Source organism: Sciurus carolinensis, chromosome 13 (genome assembly GCF_902686445.1).
Source record: "Sciurus carolinensis chromosome 13, mSciCar1.2, whole genome shotgun sequence".
Taxonomy (NCBI): domain Eukaryota; kingdom Metazoa; phylum Chordata; class Mammalia; order Rodentia; family Sciuridae; genus Sciurus; species Sciurus carolinensis.
In genome coordinates this window covers 15,822,247-15,839,504 of record NC_062225.1, presented here as the reverse complement: position 1 = coordinate 15,839,504, position 17,258 = coordinate 15,822,247, and the positions used below count along the sequence as shown (strand labels likewise).

The 17,258-nt window shown below is 48.3% G+C and overlaps 1 protein-coding gene and 1 long non-coding RNA gene across 4 annotated transcripts; one reads left to right on the top strand and one right to left on the bottom strand.

Annotated features, from left to right (window-relative positions):
* Positions 1-599: 599 nt before the first annotated feature.
* Positions 600-4,552, top strand: LOC124963417 (uncharacterized). Its single transcript, XR_007104736.1, has 3 exons — positions 600-1,351; positions 2,385-2,461; positions 4,477-4,552. It is a non-coding gene; the product is annotated as an uncharacterized LOC124963417 (long non-coding RNA).
* An 841-nt stretch (positions 4,553-5,393) lies between these two features.
* Positions 5,394-17,026, bottom strand: LOC124963215 (TBC1 domain family member 8-like). 3 transcript variants are annotated; one of them, XR_007104681.1, is made up of 6 exons: positions 16,585-17,026; positions 15,025-15,180; positions 12,751-12,869; positions 8,558-8,716; positions 6,650-6,846; positions 5,394-6,028 (listed from the first exon to the last, which is right to left on the bottom strand). XR_007104681.1 is itself a non-coding variant. In XM_047522792.1 (5 exons), the coding sequence occupies exons 1-5, from the start codon at positions 16,661-16,663 to the stop codon at positions 6,709-6,711; spliced, it is 651 nt and encodes a 216-aa protein (XP_047378748.1). In that variant the 5' UTR covers positions 16,664-17,026; the 3' UTR covers positions 6,451-6,708. The 3 variants fall into 3 exon arrangements, 2 of the variants coding, with proteins under 2 accessions (XP_047378748.1, XP_047378750.1); XM_047522792.1 differs by lacking the exon at positions 5,394-6,028 and having other exon boundaries at positions 6,451-6,846; XM_047522794.1 differs by lacking the exons at positions 5,394-6,028; positions 6,650-6,846 and adding an exon at positions 7,354-7,434.
* Between the last annotated feature and the right edge of the window lie 232 nt (positions 17,027-17,258).

The following is a 17,258-nucleotide window of genomic DNA, read 5'->3' as shown; positions in this document are numbered from 1 at the left end:
AATAAAAATTAAAAAAATGGTTCCTGAAGGGACAAGCTTCCTGTGGACATCCTCCGTCCATGCCCAGCACACCTCCAATTTATACCACCTCCCAGTAGTGTCTTCATGTATGACTGGATTATTCCACTGCAAGGTCAAAGCATCCACCATCACATGATTTCCTGAACCCGTGTGTGAACACTGCAGCTCCAACACAGGAGCCACTGATGGCAAATCATGATGCAAACTCCAGCATGGTCTCCGTGGTAGGTTCTACCTGAACAGAGAGGTCCTGGGGTCCAGGGTGCTTTCTGTTGGAAGCTGGTAGATTGGTTTAGATTCCGTGCATGCTCTTTCCTCAGGGAAAGTCCCTGAGGATGCCTTCGGTGGAACATTATCTAGATTGGAAGGCCCTCAGGTCTAGAGCTAAGCCTGACCTGCCAGAGGCTGTCAGTGTGGGGGGTGTTCTGTTGTGTACTCCTTGAGTGTCACTCACCTTCTGACCTCTGCCCTGCCCTCTCCAGTGCTGAGGATCCCTGCTGATGGCAATGTGTTCTATGCCATCAATCCCAGCGTGGACTTTGATTTTGTGCTCAGGAAAAGACTCACCAGGAGGTGGGCCAACAGCAAGACAAAGGAGGTAAACACCCACCTTACTCGCTCTTTACCCCTGGTGCTCCTTCACATCCACCAGGGTGACAAAAAGCCTCAGCTCCTGGACATATGTTCTAGAATGCCCACAGAGCACCCTGACAGGTGGGGGTGGCTGACAGTTTCTGGGCTCTGCTGATGTTTCCATCCCCCACAGTTCTTGGAGTCCACTTCTTCAGTGACTCCCACGATCCCACGAGCTGTGAGCAGCAGCTCTTCAGTGGCAGCCACACCACTGCCCCAGGCCACTGAAAGCAAGGACTCTGGTACCAATACTGTCACCAACAGCAGTTCCCTACTGCCTCATTAAAATGAGCAGGCAGAAGACAGCAGCTTCCTACAGGTCCACCTGGAGGAGCAGACCAGGAGGGATTCACAGCGCATCCTGGTAAGCCTGCTGGCAGGGCTGTCTCCTGCGTGAGCACAGGTGGGGGTGGCCGTCAGTTTCTGGCCTTTGCTGATATTCCATCCCCCACAGTTGTCAGAATCAACTTCTGAGGCCTCAGCCATGGTGTGTAACATCAGCCCAGCCTCCAGTCACATCTCTTCTCAAAAGGCTAGGCCCAAGCCCATGGCCACAAAACACATGAAGAAATCCAGGGCCATCGGATGCATAATGGGCAGATGCTCACGGCCCCGGTCCAAGAAACAGGTGAAAGACAGCTGCCTCATAAACATCAGGCTAGAGCAGCAGAGTGCAAAGGATGGCAAGACTGTCCTGGTAAGCCTGGCGGAAGAGGTGTCCCCTGGTGCTATCCCAGGGCAGGGAGCAAACACAAATCCCTTACCATGGGCTACTCTTGCCCTCTTGAATTGGGAGTTTTTCAATGGTCAGGAAAGAGAGATGGGAATAAAGAAGAGAGAGGTCACTGTTAAGGGCTTGACCTGAGTTGAGGGAGAGTGCGACCATTTCCACGCTCGTTTGTGAGGGAGTGTGTGTGTTGGATGGCAGTGTGCAGACCAGAAGTGCAGGGGCAGGTCTTGGTGGGAGGTGAGGAAAGGACAGCATGCAGGATGCAGGATGCAGGCTGCACTGTGTGGGATGGAGAATGCTGGTGCACATGGAGGAGGAGAGCAACACCAGATTCTTCCTACCCCTTGAACAGGGCGCCGAGGGTCTCGCTGTAGAAGCGATATTCATGTGGATGGAGCACACTCCGCCTCCAGGGAGGCGCTGTACAGGGGCCCGTTCCCATGCCACCCTGGCTGAGTGAGGTGTCCTCCTCCATCCCAGGCAGTACTGAGCCTCTGGAGGCCAGGAGCTCTCACGGCTATCATTGGTCTTCTGCCTGAGTGTGTTCTGTGCCCTGGCAGTCACAACCAAACTCTCTTGGGTTTCTGCCTGGGCCACCCCCAAATTCACCCTGCATTCCGCAACAGCCCTGGGAGAGAGGAGGTCACTGGTCCATTCCTTCCATCATGGTGGCATGAGAGTGTTTCTCTACCCAGGCTGTGGCGTCCTTTGACCCTGAGTGAAATGTGGCTCCACAAAGGGCAATGGCAGGGCCAGGCAGATCATTGTAGGAGGATTGGTGTCATAGCCCTGAGGAAGGCCCCAGGCGATTACCAGGAGGCCACCCTCAGGTAGTGGAGTAGTGAGAAGTGATGGTGCCCCTGTATTTAGAGCTGAGCTTCCCCCTGAATGTCCCTGACACTGTTCTTGGATAGTCACCCCAAGGCCCATTTCCTCAAGGCCTATCTCCCACGTTGATGCAGGTGACATGCAATGACAGGGCTCCTGCTGTCATTTGCAGGGCCCTGGAACATCACTTGCTGATGGAGGAGGAGCCAGGAGACTATGAGCTGGGAGAAATCATCTCCCAACAGCACAGTAAGTGGGACAATCAGATGGTGGGGAGCCATGTTGAGGAAGTGCACTCAGGTCAACTCGTAGCCCAAAAGAGTAGAATCTGACCCAGAAGAACACTCCAACAGGGACTGGTGGGCCTGGTGCACAAAGAAAACCACACTGGCACTGCTGCAAAGGTCTCTAGGTTCTCTGATCAGCCCCAGGGGCTAGTGCACCTCCCCACCAGGTGTCCAACCCTGGACAGCAACAGGCATTCAATGCTGACATCAGTGAGGAGAGAAAAAGAAAGCATTCTTGCAGGGGTCATGTGGCCCCAGGGCTCACTGAGAGGAGTGTTTGCAGAGGAAGATGGGAACACAGGGGCTAAGGATGCACTTGATGCATTTGTGGACTGAAGCAGTACTATTGAAAGCCTTCTCCATGACCAGAAATCCACTCCCTGTGCAGAGCATTGTCAGTATTCTAGCAAGCAGGAACAGGACTAAATCTGAAAAAAGAACAGACTGGGAGACAGCCTCAACAGTCTGACACTGCACAAATGACCAAGCCTTCTGTGCCTGAGTCCACTGCCTAGATGGAATCAGTAAAGCCAGGTTATTTTCCCTCACTAAAATCAGATGAGGGCTTCCTAGGCACGTATGCCACAAAGCTGACCTGTAATTAATGCCATTGCTGTTTTCTTTTCTGTGAGCCAAAACCCTGCAGCAGCCATGATCCCCTTTCTGTCCACACTGAAAACCGCATCCAAAACCAGCCTCTGAAACATTCTCTCATATCCTAATCCACTAATTCTGTTAAGTGAGTAGAGTTCATGGAAGTAGAAGGCTAAAGCCTTGGTAGGCTTGGAAATTCATAGCACAGGTACACCCATTCAAACCCAAATAGAGAACAGGCCCTTTTTAGAGGAGGGCAGCAGGAGACAGGTGTTCAGAGCAGGGACTCGCTGGTCATCTGAAACCCACTGGGGGTTGTTGCATCCCTGGATCTTAGGAAAATGTGGGAGTGAAGCCGCCCGTTTCCTGGTCTTTGGAATGATTGATCTCAGCAGGGCAGCATTTGGGATGTGGCCTCCCTTGTAGGATGCCTGGTCCACGTGGCGCTGGCTAGCAACAATGGCAGAACATGGCTAACATGAGGTGTCTCAGTTGGTCATACTTTCCTCCCTGTCAAATACTTGGGGAAAATAACTTAGCAGGGGACTCCTGTTTTGGCTCTGGCTTTCATAGCATTCCATTTGGTTCTGAACTGAGACTGTGCATTATGGCAGAGGGTGTGGCACCTGCAAGCTATGGAGCACTTGCCAACCAGGTGATAGAATGGGATATAAGGAGACTGAGAGAGGGAAGGAGAGAAAGATGGGAAGAAGAGGAGGACTACTACTAGGAGAATGAGGATTAAGAGGAGCCCCCAGGGCTGGGGATATAGCTCAGTTGGTAGAGTTCTTGCCTCCCAAGCACAAGGCCCTGGGTTCAATCTCCAGTACCGGAAGGAAAAAAAAAAAAAAGAAAAATGAAAGAGGGGCCCCAGCAAAAATATATGTGTGCTGAGGGCCTCTCCCTCTTAAGGTCTTCCTCCATCCATGCCCAACCTTCTTCCATTTTCTCCCACTGCTTAGTGTTGTCTTCATCTTGACTGAGTATTTCATGATCACATCAGAGCACTCATCATGGAGTGCTTCCCACAAAACCCACCTGTAAACCTTGCTGAACTGGGGGTGAAACCTTGAGCACATGAGTCACCTGTGTAAGATTTCAGATGTAATCCCTAGGGGTATGCTTTGGCACAATCAAGAGGAACTGTGATCTTCTGGAGCCCAAAGCCTTTGGAGGCAACAGGCATTAGTCCTGGTGATGTCCTAGACCTAGTTTTTCCCCTGGGAGGACGGTTGAGGATGTGTCTGGTGGTATTGGAGCTGATCTGGACAGCTCTCAGGGCTGTGGCTCAGGCCTTTCCTGGCAGAGGCTGCCAGATGTTGGGGTGTCCTGCTCTGCACGTCTCGAGTGCCACCTATCCAACCTGTACCCCTCTCTCCCCAGAAATGAAGATTCCAAAGAACGCCAACGTCTTTTATGGGATGAATCCCCATGTCAGGAGAGACTTTGTCCTCAGGAAGCAGGACCTACCCTCAGGAGGAAAATGATGATTGGATCCCTCCCCAACCTCCCTCTTATGAGGCAACTCAGGTGCGAGGTCACCGCTGGAACCTGTGGACAAGAATCTGCTCCTGTCTCTCTGGGCAGTGCTAAAGCATTACACCATGGATGAACAAAGTGACTTATTTCTAAAATGGTTACTGATCAATTCCATATATAATTTGACCTTAAGTCCTTGTTATTTAAAATATGTTTGTGTATTCTGATCCACTTTCATGATTTGAATCTGTTCATTTTACCAGTAATTCCGAGTGGAAACATTCAACCCTAGATGAAAGAATGTTTCATTTGATCAAAATGACATTTTGGTATTGGGAGTATGGCCCATTGCATTTTCTGACTCAATTTCCAATGGGAGAAATGAAATATGGGATATGATCACACACGCATGAAGGCACAAACACGCACATACTCAACAGACATAGAAGTACACACGCTCAGAGAGAATTTGAGTTGGTTATGGTGAAATGCTTTTAATAACCTGCATTCTCCAGCAATGTGAGGACACATATATGCTCAATACTTAGGAAATTAAAGATTAAGGAAATAATTATATATATATATATATATATATATGTACACACATAATAAATACACACACACATATATATACCCATACCTCCCGTGTGTGTGGGTATGCATCACATTTGAAAAGAAAGGTTCAGTCTGGATCAATAAAAGTAACAACTGGTGCTGCAGGAGCTGCAGTAACTGAGAAGGAGTGTGGGGTAATAAGGTCTGCAGCCACACCTGGTGCCCAAGGAGTGACAAGGCCAAAACTAGTCTCTTCACAGCCACTTAGAGTATAGTTATGAAATTGGAGTCTGTTTGCCTCAAATTTTCCATATAAAGAAAAAAGTATGAATGTAGCAAAAATAATTTTAGTTCATAAAACTAGAGGACAGGCAGCCCTTTGTCCCAAGACACACAGCGGGAAACTGACACTGAGATGCTCACAGATGCCACCGGCCAGTGGGAGGAACACTTGGTTGACACCTGAAAACCCACAGGGCCGGCACCGCCCACTGCCCAAGTCACACAGCAGGAATGACATGAGAGCCACTAACGGACAGGGGAAAGGCCGGCTCCCCCTCTGCTGTCTGAGCCCTCAAGAGAGCCCTTGCTGCCCAAGGTCCATGGCCACCTCTCCACCCGGGTCCAGAGGAGGTGGTGCTCAGGTGCCACACCCTCCACGGTCATTGCCCAGCCTCCAGTGCCCATGGCACACCAGGAAAGGAGTGGCCTCACCAACCAGGTGAGAGTCAGGGTTCTGGCTGCCCAAAGGCTGGAGGACGACAGTCAGGGGTCCAGGGTGCAGAGGTGGGCTCTTGTCTTCATGCTCCTTGCTGCTGTGACAGGACACCATTTCAAGATCCCCAAACTTGTGCTCAGTGCACATGCTTGTCAAGTACAAAACAGGTGATGTGTGTCCAGCCTTTAAAAGAAAACAACAACAACAACAAAAAACAGTAAGAGGAAAATATGCACCATTATTAAGTATTAGTTTAAAATGTGTTTTTAAAAGTATATGTCAATGAAAGTTCTAGAAGGTGAGGCTCTGGCAGACCCAGGTCCTTTTCTGCAGTCATGCAACCCTAAGAATGAGGGAGCAACTCTCTCAGCAGGTTCTGTCTGTTCCAAAGGGCATGAACCCCTGCAACCTTAGGGGTGTGGCAGCACCCCAGCCTGTGAGGAAGGTGGGGGTGCCCAACAATCACTCTGGACATGGAGGGGCGTGTCTGCTCCACACTCACCCAGGGAGCACACCACCAGCTCCGTGAACCTGGGAGGACACCTGCTCAAACCCTCGGAGCAGTGGTGTGATTCGCAACCAGCCCCTCTATCATGTTCAATGCCCCCTCGGGACACCCAGCCCATCAGAGGTGACACCAGACTCACACCCCCGACTACTGGAGGCCCAATCATCTCTAGCACATTGTGTGCTCACACCCAAGGGGGTCACCTTCCTACACATGCCCTCTGGAGCCCACTGACACACAGGTGGTGAGAGGGGGACTGTCACGTCATGGAAAGCCACCATGCTGCAGGCTCCTACCATGTCCTTGTCATTGGTTGAGGTGTCATAGTGTACAGGATGGTTGGCGTGGACCCGCTTCAGTCTCTCAAGCAGGGTCTCCACCAAGGTCTGTCTATCCTTGGCTTGATGAACTGGAAGGCCATCTTGCTCCTGATGCTGATGAGGATGGGGCTGGGCAGCAGACTGGTGTCCTCCATCTTCTCCATGCTCACTACCTGATGCAAAAGACGGCACGTGAAGGGCAGGTGCTGGAGAACAGAACTGACCAATTACGTTCTGCGCATGTTCCTATACAGAACAACGAAACACGCTGTTATGTATAATTGCAAGGCACTAATAAAAAGATTGGAATCACAGGAAGGACCGCAAAAAAGAAGAAAGGCAGGCCTCCACGTGCATGTTCAGAAGTTAATCTAACATGGAATAATGGCAATAAGAACCTGGTGTAAAGGTTGAAAAGTGTGCAAGGGAGCATCAATCACAATCACCAAAAGGTAGAAGTAACCCAACCTTCCATGGACAGATAAATGGATAAGGGAACTGTGGTTTAGGCTACCATGGAATATTATTCAGACTTCCAAAGGAAGGGAATTCTAACAGATAAGAGGTGGATCAACATTAAGGACATTATGTAGTGGAAGAAACAAATCACAAAATGACAATGCTGTAGGATTCCACTTACAAATTGGTTACAAGGTAAATTTATGCTATGCATGATTCCAAAATCAATTTTTTAGGTATGTAGGTCACCATGTCCATTTCTTGCTCCACTGATAATAATGCTTGCAAAATGAAGACATCTACTGCAGAAGGAGGGGATGGAGGTGGGAAATCATATGAGGAAAAACACTGGGTTTCTAAACAATCAGACTCAGGACCTATGCTACCAGAAAGGAAACCCAGAGGTCTTGATGTGCAACAGCTGTGGTACCCCCTCAGCAGAGATGCCTGAGATCAAGGCCGAGCTGCTTGCATTCAGAAGCAAACTCAGGTTGCCCACACTCCCGTTTCCAATGAGAGAATCACAGAGTTATAGGAGGGACCTGATCCCAACACAAGGAGGCATTTTTAAATCTTTCACAAGTTCCACGAGAGTATAAATGCCAATTTGCCACGTATTTTCTAAAGGTGAAGCTTTTCATAGTTTGCCTTTTCCTTTGTCTTTTTTTGGACAACAAAAGGGGAGGATCCCTTCCTAAGAGCTGTAGGTAAAGCTTGAATTGCGAGGCATGTACTTTTGAATGACAGCATTATCAACAGTGTGGGGTTAGGGTATGTTGTTTTACCATCACTTCTAGGCAACATTCGGTTGCCATAGCAACAAGAGAAGAAAGGAAGGCTGAAGGGGTAATGGCATAATTCAGGCCACGCTTCCCTCCTGGAGCCTGGCCATCAGATGGCCCAAGTTGCTCTGGTTGGGATATAGTTGGAGTATGTCCACCGAAAGTTCTTGTGTTGAAAGCTTGATCCCCAATGGGGCACCATTAAATGGTGATGGAACCTTAAGAGGTGAAGCCTAGTAGGGGATGGATGGATCACTGGAAGAATAGCCCTCATTAGGGATTATGGGACCTGGTTCGTTCCCACAACAGGGCTTGTTACAAAGAATGGTCCCTCCCCATTCTCTGGCTTCCTGTCTTCACACATGATGTTTCCATCTACTCATGCTCCTGCCATGGGGACACTGTCCACCACAACGCCCTCACTGGTGCTCACCCACCACCATGTTCTTGAGCCTCAGGACTGGGAGTTAATTAAGCCTTTTCTTCCTTTTTTTTTTTTTTTTTTTTGGTTAATAAGTAAACCTGGCATCATGGATTCTGTTTTAGTAACAGAAAATGGACTCAACCACATGGGTTAAAAGATGAAAGGGTGCATCAAAGTGTGTGCACGGCAGGTCAAGCAGAGGGGAGAGGCAGGGTGTACCTCTCTGAGCGGAAGGACAACATTGTAGCAGCCATCTTCTCTGCTGGCAAAGCAGGTGGAGCTGTCAGAGGAAATCATGTGCCCTGCAGTGTGGAACCGACTGAAGGGCATCCAGAGGAGCAGTCCACCACAGCGTGCAGCTTCTCCTTTCTTGGTAGCCTGAAAAAGACTCGGAACAGCTCCTTCTGTGCTTGGGTTTCAAGGTCCCTGGTGAGAGGTGGGGAGAGGTCAAGATATGGAAAGGTCAACAGACACGAGATCGAAAAGAAAACACTTTTGAACTCGCTGGCACAACGTGATAGTTTAGTGACTGAAAGAAAAAAAGTCATGCCCCTCCAGAGCCTGTGAGCCCCACGGTCCATCCAGACATTCAGTTGACCTTACGAGCAAGTGCAAGGAGCAGAGCCCGCTGTCCCCACCAGCAAGAAATTCAGAAACTCATGAACTCAAATAAGCATTGCATCCTGGTTTGAATAACTGAGAAGTACTCCAAAAATGGCAGCAAAGGCCACATGTGGAGAAGTTAGATGACAAGCGGGGTGAGCATCGGTGAGACGTGGGGAAGGTGGAGCCCTCGCACGCTGCTCGTGGAAGGCCAAATGACGCTCTCACGTTGGCAAACAGCCAGAAGCCCTCGAACGTTGAAAGTGGACCTAGTGTTTACCCAGACATTCCCTCCCAGGTGAATGCGCCCAACACACTTGAGAACTGACGTCCACTAACTGGCACACAAACACAGCAGCAGATTCATAGTCGAAGGTGGAAACTACCCCATGTCCACCAGTTGATCAATGGACACACCAAATGTGGCACATCCCCTCAAGCAGGGTAGATAGTACTCAGCCATCAACAGAAAGTGTGCATGGACAGAGCTTGGAAACCTCAGGCTGAGTGAAAGATGACAGACACAAAGACCACAAGGTGCCAGGTTCATTTACATGAAATGTCCCCACAGGAGGCTGACAGACAAAAAGAAGGAGTGGCTGCTCATGAACGTGAGGCTTCTTTGGAGAGTAATAAAAGGTTCCATGGCTGTGGTGATGATCGTGTGGTCCTGTGAATATTGTAAAACCTACACTACCCACTGAAAGGGTTAACTGTTCAGATGTGAATAACCAAAGAGAAGTCTGACTTTTCTCCAGAGGAGGACCAGGGAGCCAGGGGCAGCCAAGTGCACTGCACAAGTTCACACACTGAATCACACAATTTCCTATGTTCGTATATGAACATACGCCTGGTGTAGCTCCACATCTTGTACAACCACAAGAAGGGAAGCTGTACTCCATGGACGTAGGACAGGTCAAAGTACACATGACGGTCAAGTATATCTACAAATGACAAAGAAAAAGAAGTTCACATACTGCAAGAATGGAAGGTGAGGTCCCTCAGGGGGACCACAAGGTCCCTGAGAGTCGACAATGCCCAACGCACTTACATTTAACTCTAAGAATGTTGCTGTCATAGCGTTGAGAGTAGAATGGTGCAAACCAGAGGCCAGAGAGGTTGGCTCAGGGGCTCTGAGCCAGTGAGAGAATGAGCAGGAAGTTCCGGGGCTCTGCCACAGAGCAAGTGACTAGAGGTGCCAATCCCACACAGAATGCTTCACACTGCTAGATGAAAGGATTTAGGCACCAGGAAACAATGATCACAGCCCCAAGAGTCTCTTTCATAAGGAAGAGATAAGCACCATCCATCTTCCAAAAGAACTATCACATATCAGAGGTGACCCAATGCCACATGGAGGTCAATTTGGGAAAAAAGAAAAAAGGAAACCTGCAAAGAGCATTTTTTGTTTGTTTGTTTGTGCCTTTTGTGGCAACACATGACCAGTTTGAACTACATGCACACAGCTGGAAGGGACGGGAAGTCATTCTGAATACATGAAAACCCCAAACACACTGCTGTTCAAGGACCATCACTGAGAAAGATGCACCCCCACCAGACAGTCAGAAGAAAGTGCATGTGTTGAGGAGGAAGAGATCTGCTGTTTTCAAAATGACTTTCTTTGTATTAGCACTGAACACTAGACCTCATGGCTCTGAATGAATTCACTGCAGGTTAAGTCGGCCTTATTCAAAATGCTTGGGACCAGAAGAGTCATAAATTTCAGTTTTTCAGATTTTACAAGATCTATGTAAACTTTAGCAGTTGAGCATCCCTAATTCAAAAAATCTAAATAAAAACTGCTCCAAAATTCGATTACAAAACAAGAGTTTCAGATGCTGAGGTACTAACCTGCCTCATGAGCAAAGGCATTATAGCTATGCTTTACTCATCTCCTTGGATATTTTTAAGAAACGTCAATTGAAAAAAGAACAAAATACAGGAATGTTAAAAGACATAAACAATTTTAATATAAAAGATTCAAGCTGATTTTTAAAAATTAAACATAGAATTATATGATTTGGCTATTCCACTTCTGGGTAAAAATACTGGATAGAATCGAAAGCAGGTGTCAGAGAAATTTGTGTGCCCAGTTCACGACAGCATTGTTCACGATAGCCAGAAGGTGAAAGTAAACTAAGCGTGCACGGACAGACAAGTGGAATAAACACAGTGGGGTATGTACATACGATGCATTATGATTCAACCCTGAAAAGGAAGGACATTCTGACACATGCTGTGACAGAGATGAACATTGACGACATTATATTAAGCGAAAAAAGCCCAAGGCAAAACATTGAGTGCTGTCTACTTATGTGAGGGATCCAGCTGATTCCACAGAGACAGCAGAATGGTGGTTTTCCTACAGAAAGGTTTCAGGAAGCAGCATAGCAGAAATCAATTTCCTTCCTCCCAAGCAAGGGAAATACCTCGAGAAAAGAACCACTAAGGTTCACCTTAGGCCAAGAGAGGCAGGTCAAGTGTCACTGATACTCAGTCTCATCTGACACAGGAATCGAGGCACAGTCCATCGGCAAGAATGAGGGGTGTCCCAAGAGCTGTGTGTGTCTTTTACCATAGACCAGGTCAGCTCTGACCCCACAGGACAGAGGTCATGCCCTGGCTGCCAAACACTGGATGGTCTCGGTCACCCCTGCTCTTCACTCATTCTGCTCACATCCCCCAGTCCCCAAATGGAAAAGAGTGCTTCTCTTTCTTCCTGTAAAACCAAAAATTCACTTTGACACCCTTTACTAAAAGCTGGAACTCTTCAGGTTTGTTTTCAAAAAACAAAACCCATGGTCTGGGAGATTCACAACGTTTCTATTAGTGCATTCTACTTATACACAGTAGTGGGGTTCACTCTGACATCATCATACAGGCATGGAATAGAATGAGCTCCATTTCCCTCCCCTGGGCTTCCTATTTTAGTGGGCTCTCTACTACATAGTTGGTCTTTAATTAGTGCTTTATAGGTATGCATCCAAGATGGAATTCACTGTCGTATATTCATGTATGTTTACAGCACTATTTTGACAATTTCTTTCCACACTGGGGACCCTTTGAATAGAGGAAATGAACTGAGGGGGAGGAAAGAGCAACAGGAAGAGGGAGGAAAGATGGATTGCTTTGGGGAGGTTTTATCCCAAGGGAAGAAAACTGTACTGCAGGCTTATGTGTTCAAGTGTGTAAGGAGAGTTCACTGTAGAATGAGGAAACATGTCCCTCCCCAACAGGATCTTAAAGCACCAATCACCATCATGTCCTTGCAACAAAACCAGTTATGTAACAATGTAAGTGGCAGGAGGTATGGACAAATACCTCCCAAGATTCCTCTCCTGCCTTCTCAGACCTTAACTGACTGTAACTCCATTTAATTAACATCTGCAGAACAAACATCCACTATTAGTGGGACCAGAGCACTAGGTCCAACGTGGTGACAAATGTTACAGCTAAAGAGAAAATGAGTCAGGAATAACTAATTCGAGGAAGACAATAATATGTTGCTCTGCAAAAACAGAAATCTTAACATTACGGTATCCCACGTGAAAAGAAAAGGATGATTATATCTGTAAAAGATAACAGGAATTAGGCCTGAGGATGAAGCACCACCCCCTTTTTGTCCTAAATTTCAGGTGTATCTTTAGGTGCTGCAAAGACTGACAGGTGACAAATTGAACTAATTTGGCTTTGCGCACTAATCCAAAAAGTGTAATCAGACTGGTGAACACTGTGGGTACGTGGCAAAGTTCAAAATGTCATGAAGAGTTACCCGAGATGGGGAGAAAGGTCGCGATCAAAGGGCCTACCTTCACCTTCCCCTTGACAAAGCTGGCCATGTCGTCTTTATAATCAAACACAGACAGAGTATGGAGGAGATTCTGTCCCAGCCAGTTCCAGTGCTGGTTGATTTCCTCTAATGTGGCACCTGGATCAGAATAGAAAGACAGAGAGTGAAAAACAAGAGTCATCGTTTTGCCAACATTAAGTGCCTGTGTTAATGTTCTGCAAACTTCCCGTGCCAGGGATCTCACACCTTGAGTCACCGTTTGTCACTGAATGCTGGCACTCTCCACTGGTGCCACGATCTCTCCCGCCACTGCACTGGGACTTACAAACTTCAGTCCCATGGCCACTTAGGCCAGCTCACCAAGCAGGAAAGCCTTGGAACTGTCCTGTGACCACCCTGCACACCTTGATCATGTGCACAGCACCTACCACTCAAGTGTCAGAAGCATTTGCAATGGTATAGCTGTTCCAGCATGGAACACACACCAAGTGGCAGACGATTCTCAACAGTGTCATTTAGTGTCTCCCGTGAGAAGAGAGGCCCATGGAGAAGTACCAAAGTCATGTTCACAGGGGAAGAACCTCCTGGGAAGGTCCTTACAACGATATTGTCGCTGCAACAGGCACTGGTCAACCGACAAGCAACAGCCAGGAATTTCACAGGTTTACAAATGGACACTTCATACCATTTACAGCAATATTGAGATTGCTATCAAAAAACCCTGTATTTAATACCTAATCCACCAAGTATCACAGCTTAGCCTAAGCTCCTATCAACACTTTCAGAACACACCCATTACCCTGCAGTTGGGCAAAACCATCCAATACAAAGCCTATGTATTATAAGTGTTGAAGAGCTCACGTAATTTATTGCATACTACGCCGAAGTGAAAAGTCCAAGGTTTGTACGGCTATGCTTCCACATGACCGAGAAGTCCAAAAATCGTAAACTCAGGGGGCCATCTGGACATGTCACTTTCCTTTGCCTTACAAATCTTCAACAAGTGGCCTCGGTCACCTTCTTTGCATGCTTCCCTGCTATCTTCCCACCATGCTTTTACTGGGCACTGAATACATGCCCAGTGCTGTCCAGGGCACAGGAGGGATAGCAACCAGAGAGACACTGGAACTTTTATTTCCATCAGGGAGGCAGGAAAGAAAGAAGTGACCTGAGCGCCAGCACAGCGCATGTCTGAGCTCTAGCCTGAAGGACGGGGCGTGCTCCTCTGTCTACAACCCCAAGCCACTCACTCAATGCTCACAACTTCTCTCTGCCTAAAGCGAGGCACCTGTAGCAAGCCTGGAGAGACTTTGGTCCATGGGAAATTAAAATAGTAATAACAACTTGTCTCCCTTCCATCCTGTTATCCACAGATCTTTTGCCAAATAACACAGTTCACTCATGAAATAGTATAACTCTCTCTTCCACCTAGTTTGAAGGAAAAAAAGTACTCTTAAAGGCCCCCTCTACTTCCCTGTGCTGTCACACAGGAGCCTGGAAAAGACAGGGATCATCCTCACAGGCCGCTCTTCCCATTCCTACTCTTGAGCTGGTTCCACCCAGGGCCTTTCCTACCCTTTCTCTTTGTACTTTATTGGACGCCCACATTCCTGGACAGGGATCCTTTCTCAATGCTCAGCACACAACGAAGTATGAGGGCGAGTCAACGACATGCAAGACGCCCAAGTGATGCCTGCACAAGTACAAGTATCTCAGTCAACAGCACAATCCCCACACCAGAACACACCCATGCCTCCCATCCTCACTCCCCACAAGAGAACCCTGAAAAGAACAATTCACTACTCAGGACCTTCTGAGGGCAGGACAATGGTAGAAAACAAGCCACTGGCAAACCTGACCTTTGACGGCCCAAGGAAAACTTCCTCAGCACCCGGCAGCCCAGTGATGCAGTCTCCTGGCACAGACGTGCAACATGGGGCGGAGACTGCCCAAGTCAGAAACAGCGCTTGCACTTTGCCCCCGGCTATTACCACACATGCACACACCTGGGAAAACCCTGTTAATCAGACACCAAGACTGTAAAGGAAACGGCCACTTCATACCCAACAACATGTGAGTGCCCTGAAACACACCCCTCAGAAGCCTGGCTCACTCACGCTCACAGCTCAGTGTGCTTCCAATCACTAAGAAAGAGACAGACATGTGGAGGAGAGCCAGAGCTCCTGAAAGCAGGTGAGGCTCCCTGGGAGTTACCTGCAGGCTCACCAACAAGCAGATGCTCCACATGCTCAGACCTCAGGGTCTGGAACATTCCAACGGGAACAAGACTCACCAGTGGCTATGGCCCAGTGAACGTCACATCCATCCAGGAACTCTCCACATGCTATGGGAGAGTACACCTGTGAGCCGGGAACTTGAAGCAGAACTCGAAAGGGAGCGACCTCGGTGTTGGAATCCAGCACTGCCTCCAGAGCACCCACCGGGCCACCTGCAAGGCAAAAGAGAAGCAAACACACCCGTGAGCTTAGGGTCGGGAAGACCCGCAGCCAGTGTGCAGCTGCCACTCCCACATGGTCACTGGTGAGAGCCCAGGCACAGCTCCAACACCCCGCACAGTCAGAGCTCCATGGGGCCCAGAGCTCTAGCTTCCTCACAACCTTTCCCCACCATCTGCTGTTGGAGTCAGACTGCCCGATTGGAACCCCAGCTCTACCACTTTCAAGCTCTGTGGCATTAGGAAAGTTACATGATTTCTCTGTGCCCTGCTCTCTTTGGAAGATAAAGCAACCACGATATGCCTCCATGGGTAATTATGGAAATTAAGTCAACATTCAAAGTACTTAAGACTATTGCCAGGCCCTTCAAGCACCAGGTAAGTGTTGCCCATTAGGATCCTCATCATATCCACATCTCACATGGAAGAATAATCCCTTTCTACTCCAGAAAGGTACCCTGAGAAATATGACAACACATCCAAGACCCCGCAGGACAGAAGGCACAGGGAGCAGGTGAAGGACTGGCATTCTGCTCTGATGAATGGCATCCTGAATCAATGGCAGGTGAACAAACCCACTCCCTCCTCCCTGGAGGAGCTGAAGCCCTCCACCTTCCTTTGTCCACGCTCCTTCACTACTAGGCCCCGAGAGGGCCCTGAGTGGCCTGAGGAGTTTATTTTGGTTTAAGACCCCAATGTTAAAGGAAGTTGAATCACTAAGGAGTACGTCACTAACCTGCCACCCCATCACCCCAGAGTGTGCAGCATGTTTCACACCAGCAGGGACGTGTGCCGACACAACAGCGCACCCCACAATTCAGAGAGTTCACGCTGGGACATTCCTACCCTCTGCTCCTCAGATCCCGCCAGCTTCCAAGTGCCTCACAAACCCGTCCTAAGGGGAACAAACACATCGCCACTCGGAAATGCATGGGATGTATCCACTTGTTCCTCCCGCCTTGGCAGCAGGGCACTCTGTCACTGGATGGCCCTCATGATCGCAGGCTGGCTGGGGCCTGCAGCTCTCACAGCTGCCCCACATCAGCGAGGACTAGGGCACATCCCCAGGAAAAGATCCAAATTCAAAACTGCATGTACGGGGCCTGGGGCTGGGGATCAGTGGCACAGCAACTGCCTGGCACGTGGGAGGCACTGGGTTCCATCCTCAACACCCTATAAAAGAGAACAAATAAAATAAAGGTCTATTAACATCCAAAAAAACTATTTAAAAAAAATGTTTGTACGGTTTCTACTGAACACAGGTTGCTTTTGCACCACTGTAGAAAAAAGACTCTAATCCAGCCCACAGGAGTTGAGAACTACCTGTCTTGTGACTCTACCACATTGGACCTGTTCAGAATCACCCACTGCCTTGAGCCGTCACATGACTCAACACACCTTTGACTTCCTTGAGCTTGACGGTTTCAAAGATTACTGGCCAGTTCTTCAGCAGCAAATCCGTTTTGGCTTGCCTCATGCTGTTCAGATTCAGGTTAAAGTCTCTGGCTCACAGAAGGAATGCTATGCATCACATCCTCCCAGGTGGACATGATTTCAACTCCTTCCACTCCTGGTGATGTTCACTTGGTCTCTTCAGTTAGTGGCTGCTTGGGTTCTGCACCATGAACTTACTCCTTTTTCCCTTGTAACTCACAAGCCTCCTACAGACACATAATGAAGTTATGTAAATTTCCCATTCCTCAAGCTTTCAATTTATTCACTTTTATCGGTATGGTCTCATCTTTCCTGCTTTTATTCAATGAGTAAGAATTCATTACTATTATTTACTCAGATGCTCTAATTGTCCCAGGTTTGGCAGGTAGGAATCCCTTCAAGTTGGGTTCTGTGTCCTTTGGACATGAACTCACGGTTATTCATAGTCTCTGCCACAATAAAATATTCTGTCGGGATTCCCGGGACCCCCAGCCTTGGGCATGGTCATGATGGCGCCTGGCACTGAGCCAAAAGCGGCCAGCTATACAGTAAACAACCAGCGAATTCCAATGATTGGCTAGTTAACGATGTGATTAGAGCATGCCCCCCTCGTGTACCTATTCTATGCCTGCAGCTGT